This window comes from Tenrec ecaudatus, chromosome X (assembly GCF_050624435.1).
Source record: "Tenrec ecaudatus isolate mTenEca1 chromosome X, mTenEca1.hap1, whole genome shotgun sequence".
Classification (NCBI taxonomy): Eukaryota; Metazoa; Chordata; class Mammalia; order Afrosoricida; family Tenrecidae; genus Tenrec; species Tenrec ecaudatus.
The window spans coordinates 6,146,597-6,156,940 of NC_134548.1; the positions used below are offsets into that span (position 1 = coordinate 6,146,597).

Below are 10,344 nucleotides of genomic sequence, written 5' to 3' on the forward strand. Positions count from 1 at the left end.
TGATTCCTCAGTGTGCATCCTTCAGCGTCTGTCATAAAAGCTCTCGGCTTAATGGTGGGTGAATATTTTAAACCCTCTTCTTGCCTCTCAACTGCAGCCTGCAAATATAGAAGTGCATTTTCCCCTCTTTGGCATTTAGTTTTAAAAGCATAAAGAGGAAAAAAAATCAAAGCACTAAGTGCCTTGAGCTAGTACATCGAGAATTGTGTGCTTAGAGAAACATCCAGATGCCAGGGCTACTTGGCTTGTGGAAGTTTCCAGGTACCTAGGGCTATGGTACTATTATCGCTAATATCTGCCTATCTGCCCTTGCCTGGTGAGGTTCTGGGTCCCAAATCTCGGTCTCATTCCTCCTGAAAGCTCTCCAGGTAGCTGGTCACTATTTGATGGAGAGAATCAACCCTAAGTTCAGTGCTCTCAGGCTCCCAAAATCCCTTGGCTGAGCTTGATCTCTGGAAGAAATGGGTAGGAAATAATTTTTAATTTGAAGGAGAATCCCAAATATCTCTATACTGTGACTATTTGAATGCTCTATGATTTATGAGGTGCTGGAAAATAGACTACATTACACAGTCTAGTTTAATGTGAGCTACGGTGCTCCAAATACCCTCTGGAGTGTTAGAAACCAACATTTACAAATACAATTTGATACACAGGATAACTAAATGGGTGTTATTATACTGTTCCAAGCCTGCTGAGAAAATCTCAAGAATGTAGCCTGAATTGGTTGTCAAGGTAATGTCTGGGAAGGTGGCAGAAACTATCACTAAGCCAAGTGGAAAAATTAAACCCTCTCACCATCATATTTCAGGAATTCTCGAGCCAAAAGAAATTCCTGGATACTTCTTGTCACCCTTTTGGTTCCTCTCTCTTTCATCCCTCAGCCTTTTCCACACATGACCAAAGAAAACGGAATGTTCCCCAAGAAAAATCATTGAAGGAAGTTGAGTTCAGGGTCAGTATATATACATACATACGTGTGTGTGTGTGTGTATAAGTATTTTTTTCCACCCACAGGTTTTTCTTTTCATTTATACCCTCTGGGCTGATTCAAATTAGAAGAGTATTTTGGACGCTAAGGAGGACACATGGTGGAGAAGCCTAAATTGAAACTGCATGTTTCATGATAACAGCCATTTCCACTTGCACCGGCCATTTCCAATTGCTGGAAAGCACCTCTGTGACATGAACTCACGCATAGACCCTCTGGAGACCCAGCAGAGAAACTGAGGCTATGAACATGATTACAGAGCCATTACGCATAAATGGGGAAGAAGAAATTCCATGGCTGTTTTTTTCTTTGTTCTTCATGTTCTGCTTTCATATAAATTACATAAGACAATGGAAAGCAAAGACCATCTGGGTTTGGATTTCATAAAACGAGACTCACATCTGCTTCAGCATGTCATATAAATATTCCCTCATTAGAGGGTTCAGTCTAAGAAACACTTTGGGTCAGAAAAGCATTAAGACCCAAAAAAAGGGGGGTGCTTTTCATGGACACTGATTATTTTTAAATCCTCAGTTCTAAACAGGACCCAGCAAGCACCTCTGAAGACTGTATGTAACTTTATTCTTAGAAAGTAAAGGACCTGAGGCCTTGTCTACTTTGGCCAAGCAATGCCCATTGCTCTTTTAATTTGCCCTCCTTATTCTTAACCAAGAAATTTTGCATAGGACCCATGTTATTAACTCTGAGATAAGCCCATCAACTATTCAGCCTCAGTAAGATTCTAAAAAGGTGCCTTTTACTCTTTTCCATGGGCTTGGACCTTGACAGGCCTGTTCTCGCCATCTTACTACTATATGAAGTCTGAGGAGGGGAAACATAGGTGGAATCAGGGCAGCAAAAGCAACAGCTCCCCACAATAGCCCATAGTAGGGATACATCCATTAATCCTCCCAACAACCATATAAGGTAGGTAAAAATCACTCTCCCCGCCCCAATTTTTAAAGCTAAAAACACAGGTTAAATAACTGGATAAAATCACACAGCAAGTCCAAATACCATGACAATGAGCATGGAGAGGGTAGACTATTTTCTTGCCAGAGCCAAATGTAATCTTAAGTGATGTGAAAAATTGATTGTGTCCTAACTTCTGTCTGGTTTCAATTTTACATGTTGTTCCTAGGTACCACTGAGTCAGCTCCAGTCCATAGAGACGCTCTGCACAACAGAACAAAACAAAACACTGCCTATCCCTGTGCCATCCTCACCATGGTTCAGATGCCTGAGCCCAGGGATGCAGCCGTGCTGTCCATCCATCTCATAGAGGGACTTGCTCTTTTCTGTCACTCCTCCACCTTACAAAACATGATGGCCTTCCCCAGGGACTGGTCTCTGTCTCCTGACAATATGTCCAAAGTATGTAAGATGAAGCCTTGTCAGCCTCGCCCCCAATGAGCACTCTGGCCTTACTTCTTCCAACACAGATAGGTTTGCCCTTTTAGAATTGAATGGTACTTGCAACATTCTTCTCCAGCATCACGATGAACATGCATTGGTTCTTCTAGAGTCTTGCTTGGTCTATGTCCATCTTCCACATGTGTATGAGACTCTGGAGAATGCCATGGTATGGATCAGGCGCACCTTAGTCTTCAAAGTGGCATCCTTGCTCCTCAATACTCTAAAGAGGTCCTGGGCAGCAGATTTACCTATGACAACACGTCTTTTGATCTCGTGACTGCTGCTTCCATGAGCATTGATTGTAGGCCCGAGACAAATCCTTGGCAACTTCAACCGTTTCTCCCCTTCTCGTGACGTTGCCCATTGGTCCCATGGTGAGGCTTTGGGTCTTCCTGACACTGAGTCGGACTCCACACTGAAGGCTGCAGTCCTTGGTGTCCGTCACCACAGGCTTCAAGTCCTCATGGTTTTCCGCAAGCGCGATTGTATCCTCTGCGCATCTCAGCTTGTTAGTAAGCCCTCCTCCGATTCCGGTGCTTCATTCTTTTTCCTGGAATCCAGCTTCTCCGGGGATTTGCTCAGCATATAGATTAGACAAGTTTGGGGAGTGGATACGACCCTGGAGCACACCTTTCCTGATTTTCAACCATGCAGTATTCCCTTATTGTGGTCACACAACTACCTCTTGTACAAGTTTCAAATGAGCACAATGAAGTGTTCTGGAATTCCCATTTTCTCAAGGTTATTCACAGTATATTATGGCCCACACAGTCAAATGCCTTTGCACAGTCAATGAAACACAAGTAAGCATCTTTCTGGTGTTCTGTGCTTTGACCCAAGTTCCATCTGACATCAGCAATGATATCCATTGTTCCACATCCTCATCTGAATTCCGCCTGACCTTCTGGCAGTTCCCTGTCAATATCTGCTGCAAACGTTAGTTTCACATAAGGACTTGGTTTCAGATGTCCAATACCATCTTATCAGGAACCTCTGCTCTTCAAATGAATTCTCCTAACCAAGCAATCACACAAGGGGCTTTAAGAATCATGGCAAGGTGCCAACCAGTATGGGTTCTCCCCTGAATGGTTTCTGAGTCAGTTTTGATTAGGACATGATCATGTGTCAAGTTCACTGGTGGTGGAACCTGCAGTTGTTTCAGATCTGCATGTTAGGATAAGCATTTAGTATAATGCAACCTCTTGGTCACAGCCTTCCCAGCACCCTGTCCTTGCTACATTAACACAGCCCGCTGGTCTAATGAGTGCCTGCTTTCTCTGCCAGAAACCCCATTTCTCTGATGGAGCAGGGTCCTTGCAAGGTCTACAAAGATTTGAGAACTCACTTATTCAGGGAGGCTGTGATAGTTAAGGTTTATTGTGCCTACCTGGCCAGTCAGCACATGTGGGACTGTTTGAAGGGTGGAGAGATAAATGGCTCGGTGAGTCTTGCCTTTCTTGTTCTCTGGTCTTTTGTTGTCTGATGGTCCAACCAGAATGCAGCTGCCTTAGCTAGTTCTTTGTCTCCACTGGCAAGGCTCATTTCCTGAGCGAGATCCCTGTGGAGAAGCCACAGGGACCTACTGTGATGCAGCCCTGGGTGATGGAGAAGCTGGTGGAGACCCCTGACAGCGCTGGGATGTTTACACATTCACTGATTCCACTTTCCTCCTGCATTTGGCATCACTGCATGTGACTCACAAGTTTGAGGAGGACTTGGTAAATCGGTGTCGGACATATGGGCTAATGTCAGACTTATGAGCTTGGACTGGGCAGGGTTGGGATGCTTTCTTAATGTACACTTACCTTTTATATAAAACTCTTTTATATACATCTGAGATTCTGTGGCTTTGTTTCTCTAGTCTACCCAGACTAACACAGAGGCAGTAAAGCAACCCAAGAATAAGGAGGGAGGTTGAATGAGATGGGCCGTAAGACTTTTTACTGCTAATCAAAGGTTGGAGGTCCTAGTCCACCCAGAAACCACTCAGAAGAAAGGCCTAGTGATTTTCCTCCTGAAATGTCAGCCCCTGAAAACCCGGTGGAACTCAGTTCTACTATGGAAAACATTGGGTAGCCGGGAGGCAAAGTTACCCCATGGACAACTATTTGTCCCAGTGGCATGAAGTTATTTTATAGGACCAACTCACCAATCAAGCAGTTGATTTAGCTTTAAATTTGTATTGTGCTATCTTGTATTAATAGTGCCTTTCATCCTTATTATATTTTTTCTGATTAAAATAGACTCCTTTGAGGCCCAAGAGGGCCCTCAAAAAGAGCGTCCTGTTTGGTAAAGTGAAGGGGCAGTGAAAAAGAAGACCTTCCACGAGATGGATTGCTACAGTGGCTACAGCAAAGGGCTGAAACAGCAACAATTGTGGCAACAGTTCAGAACCAGGCAGTGTTTGCTTCCACTGCACATGGGGCAGCTACGAGTCAGGACCAACTCGATCGCCCCTAATAACAACATGTATCTTACACATGCATATTTTAAAATCTTAGAACATTCATCATTCTTACGGTCTCCATAATTCTTACTTTTCAGAGTAAGTCAATTCAGGGAATTCAGGGAACCCGACTTTCCAAATAAAAGTATGTAATCTCAGAAATAAAAAATAGCTTCCTATTTTTAGAAAATTCGTTTCCTTTTATGCCTTTAAATTTCTCTTTATGATTCACTCGATGCGCACAGAATCCCAGTGGTGGGCTACGTGCCAAAAAATGGTGAAGGTTTTACTGCAGCTAAAACCAAACCAGTCCACAGAGAGAGACAGACAGACAGACAGACAGACAGACAAAGGGAGCCAGTAATATTGCTGATTATTTATAGCATCTTCTGGAGTTCCCGAGAACAGAATCAAAATGCTTCACCTTATTTTTAATAAAGTGACGAAACATTTTTCATGCTGCTGAGAGAACTAAGATGACCTTAGATATAATTTCTTAACATAGAACAGAGCTTAGTAAATTATAGCCCTTGGGGCAAATCTGGCCCATTGTTTGTATTTATGAATAAAGTTTTATTGGAACACTGCCGTGTCCATTTGGCTACTTTCATCACAGAATGGCAGTGGCCTACATACGGCCTACGAAGCCCAAAGTATTTACTCTCTGACCCTTAACATGGGAGAATGGCGAGTTTTTCTGCTCCCCAAAAGATTGACAGCCTCGGTCACCCACAGGATTAGTTCAAGTCTGCCCTCTAGAGTTATTGTGCATCAGAACTGACTGGATGGCAGCGAGTTTTTCAGTTTGACTCTTTAACAAACAAGTGTGTGTGACCCCTGACATACAATATAGATACCACTCCTTCACCTAAAGGGCAATGAATAATTTCTACATTTTAATTTTATTTTCCTTTATAATATTCTTTCCTTGTGAGTAATGGTGGTTTTTTTGGTCCAATTATCCGATACCTTCCTTCTTCAGAATGTTAAGTCTGTTTGCTTAAAAGTTTGCACATCTGGTACACGACTCATAAGCTCCTTTTCCAGACTCAGAGAGGTTAATTGGCCTTCAGAAAGTTGTACGCACATATGGCAGTGGCAGCCCAGAAGAGAGCTCAGGGCTACAATTTCAAAGTCAGGTCTCGTGACAATGTGTGCTTGAAGTTGCTGTTCATACATTGTGCACCAAACCAATGTCAAAGGAAAATATTTAGTCAACCAAGTGGCTGTCTGTCTAGCAGTTCATCTGAATAACACCAATACCCAAATGGACACCATGCCATCAATCATACTTCATGACAAGTACACCTTTCAAAAGGCAGTTCAAGTGCCATCTAGTCTATGATGCCTTTTCTGTCTTTGCACAAACACTTCCTCATTGGACCCTGTTGTGTCTGCCGTAGACTGAGGAGAGTGAGCGCCAGCCAAGGACCTCCTGCTCTAAGCTCCTCCTCTCTCTCACATTGCTCTTTATGCCCTGAATTCTGTTAGGATACATGAAGGGGCAGGCATCATTGTTTAGACCCTGCTCCCTGATTGTGAAGCTGAGGAATTAGTCTGGTGCCCCCTGCCCTTCTCTGAGCCTTCATGGCCTCTTCCCATTGTTTCTCATTTATCCGAAGGCTGCGGGCAGACCAGGGTGCTGGATGTGCCCTTAACCTGCAGAGGTCACCCAGGGGTGGATGCCTGCAGAGCATTTGGAAGGTACTTAGTTGTGCAAGCTAGGGCATCCCTTCTCTTGTGCCCCAGGCTCCTGTGACTGGTTCTGAAGCTGGGGACAGGCAGGGGAGGGACGGGGCTACATTCTGGACAGGGTTTCTATCTACCCAGACCTCGGAAACCCATCAGAGTACCCAAGGCCCACCCCTGCACTAACTGGTTGGCAAGCTGGCTCTCCCTGCTAAAGTAAACTTCTGGTGGGCAACCTATGTTTCTGTTTTTTTAAAAAAATCATTTTGTTGGAGGCTCATACAACTCTTATCACAAGCCATCCATCCATCCATCCATTGGGTCAAGCACATTTGTTCATATGCTGCCATCATCGTTTTCAAAGCATGTTTTTGTAGTTTAAATGCATTTTATTTTTAGACAACCTACACGACATGTTTCTTTTTTCTTTAAAAAAAGACTCTGCTCCAATTAAATCAAGGTCAAAAGTAAATGAAGAGCTCATGATGATACCAGTTCCATTTGTCTAAGTCCTGATGTCGTGTGGGTGAACAGCAGTCACTTAGAATGAGAGGTGATCGGCCGGGAGTTGCCCGCTGTGTTAACATGTCACCATCTCTCAGCCATCCTCACGGTAGTCCAGAAGAGCAATCATGCCATCTGGATTCATGTTCTCACCAATTGAAGAGCTGGTCGTTTTTGAAATGTACAGGGATGTGCTTGATTTGGCAGCCCCTGTCATAAAAGGCTTTACTCTTTCTGGTTTCTGTTCTTCAAGTTTGCCTTTGATTGATTTCATGTAGTCTTTGATGCACTTCTTGTTGGCTTCTTTTGTGAAGCTGGTTTCCTGCAAGTGATGATTTTTGACACTATCAACACCAGTGACCACTGTGCTTTCTGCTGCATCATCATCATCAGGGCCTTCAGCTGAGGCATTACCCCCAATGAGGGAGTCCTTGATGTTACCTTCAGTCCTACTGACCATCTTCCACTTCCAGAGACAGCCCGTCTGTGATCTCCCAGATCTTGTAGATGTTGGAGAACATCTCATCTATGCTGATGAGGTCCTGGTAGATGATCATGATTAGGCTAGAGGGAGATGGTGGCCGTGCTCCTTAAGAGGAGCCCAGAGCTCTGAGTGAACATGGGCGCTCGGAGAGGGGAGCAGGTGGAAAGGCAATCATTTTCTTTCTACTTGAGCCCTTGGTATCAGCTCCTCATTTTCCCCCTCCTTCCTTCTCCCTCCCTCATGAACCCTTGAAAATTTTAAAAATATTTTGTTTTCATGTCTTCAACTGTCTGATGGTCTCCCACCACCCCCTTGTCTGTTGTCCATCCCCCTGGGAGGGGGTTATAGATAGGTCATTGTGATCGGTTTCCCCTTTCTCCCCCACCTTCCCCTTTCCCTCCTGGTATGGCTGCTACCAATATTGGTCCAGAGGAGTTTATCTGTCCTGGATTCCCTGTGTTTCCATCTCTTATCTGTACCCACATACATGCTCTGGTCTAGCCAGATTTGTAAGGTAGAATTAGGGTCATAATTGGGGGGAGGAAATATTAAAGAACCAGAGGAAAGATGTATGTTTCATAGGTGCTATACTGCCCCCTGACTGGCCCACCTTCTCCCTGCCACCCTTCTGTAAGGGGATGTCCAATTGCTTCTGCATGTTTATTACCCGCGCGGTGGTCTCAAAGTCGTAGCACTTAGGAACTAGCTGAGAAGTGCAAGAGCAGCACTCTCATGACACTAAAGTGACTGCTAAATGGAAAGTCAATGTGTCCGTCACTCTTGCTGCATAACAAGCCACCCCCAGAGTAGGACAGTGACACCCCCAGAGTAGGACGGCGAAGCAGCCCTTTTCTGTTGCTCCCAGCCCTGTGGGTCAGGAAGCTTGGGGAGGGCCCAGAGGGAAGGGTTCGGCTCTGTTGGACAATGTCTAGGGCCTCAGCTGGGAAGATTTAAAGGACGGGGGGGTGAAGGGAGGGGGGGCTGCACAGCTGGTGCTGGGATCATCTGAAGGCTCCTTCCTTCCCAAGTCTGGAGTTAATTCTTGTTTCCTGCGGGACCAGCATACCTTTATGTGACCTCTCCCCATGGGCTTGGAAAGGAACACAGTCACAAGCCCAGCTTGGTTGAAGAAGCCTCCTTTCAAAGGGGTGTGGGAGGGAATGAGCATATGGGGTAGGCGACATCGTTGTGGCCTTCCCTGGAGAGCGACTGCCACAGGCAAAGAGATATTTTTCCAGGAACTCGGTACCCACAATGGGGGGATGACAAATCTTTTGTTTGATATCTATACTCACTGCAAGAAAAAAATCAAAATTAGTTTTAAAAAAATAAGATGAACACATCTCTGAAGAACCTACAGAAGGGGCAACAAGCCTTGTGGACAAGACAAAGCAACAAGAAAATCAAATCAACTTCTCACCTCGCCTCTCTTTAGGGATATTGAAGGAAATTATTGTGGCCCAAAGCAAGGTCTACCCATGTGAAGTGAGAGGCCCATTGAAAATAATGATTAGGGCCTGGAAATGAACTTGATGTGCTCATACCCACCAAGTGTTTTATCCTTTCACTGCCTTTGCAGTGTCCCAGCGGTATCGAGTTACTTTTGTATGAAATACTAAAATAGCTTTTCAAAAATCAGACGGGAAGCTTCATGCTCTAATGAACTACTATAGTAAAATGTCAATAGCATTAGGTAGGAAGAATAGAGAAATGTTTGCATGAAACTCAGCTAGGAATATCTAGTCTTTGGGAAAATTATGGTATTGAAGGATAGTTAATCTGACATTATAAAGGAATTGGTAGGCATTGCCACCAACGCAGCGAAACTGTCTGATAAAATAAGGAAGCCCTGTATGTTAAAGAATCCATGAATTTGTTGTCCAAATGATTTTAACTTAAGTTTGGGCACACAATCAAAATCCAATGATTGTGTGAAGTCTTCAGGAATTTTAAAAAGTATTTTTAAAGAAAGAATTTAAGAGAAGCAAAAATCTGAATTGATGGAGACCACTTCCACACACCACTGTAAAGTTCCAAACTGGTAGCTTCTCATGGTTTCTTAAAAGTCCTTTATTTAATTTACTCCAGTTATGAACATGCATCTCTTATTAACTTGGAGACATATGCCTTCAAGGTTGAAGGACACCTTGAACCTTTATGGTAGTGGTTCTCAACCTTCCTAATGCACGACCCTTTCTTTCGTACAGTTCCTCATGTGGTGACCCCCAACCATCACATTATTTTTGCTGAACTTCCTAATTGTCATTTTGCACCTGTTATGAATTGGGCAGCCCCTGTGAAAGGATTGTTTGACCCCCAAAGGGGTTGTGGGCCACAGGTTGAGAACCACAGCTTTATGGGATTTCTGTCTTTATGGGACCTCTTGTTCCTCTGCTCCCACCTGACTCCACCCCACCCCACCCCACCCCACCCCATCCCCATCCCCATAGCATTACTTTTTATAGGACAATCTTCTCTCTCCCAACTCTGTCTACGTCGACTTAGAGGTTACCCATCTTTGTGAGTCAGAAAGGGGCATTTTAATTCTGAAATATTCAGGAAATGGAATTTCTGGAATTTTTCTGGAAATGGAATTTCTAGGCCTTATCTGACAAGTACCAATTGGCCAGCGTCTCCAGGGTAAACAGACAGACCAAGTTACCTGGGCAATGCTGGTTTTCAAATCCACTCTGCAGAGAATCCCTGGTGCTGTTATGGGTCTAATTGTGTCCTCCAATAAGATGTGTTGAAGACCTACCCTCCCATGCCTATGAACGTGACCTTGTTTGGGGAAATAGACATTAAGCAGATCTT

The 10,344-nt window shown here is 44.2% G+C and overlaps 1 protein-coding gene across 1 annotated transcript; it reads right to left on the reverse strand.

Annotated features, from left to right (window-relative positions):
- Positions 1-7,140: 7,140 nt before the first annotated feature.
- LOC142433154 (translationally-controlled tumor protein-like) lies at positions 7,141-7,506 on the reverse strand. Its single transcript, XM_075538283.1, has one exon. It carries the CDS (start codon positions 7,504-7,506, stop codon positions 7,141-7,143), a length of 366 nt encoding a protein of 121 aa, XP_075394398.1.
- Between the last annotated feature and the right edge of the window lie 2,838 nt (positions 7,507-10,344).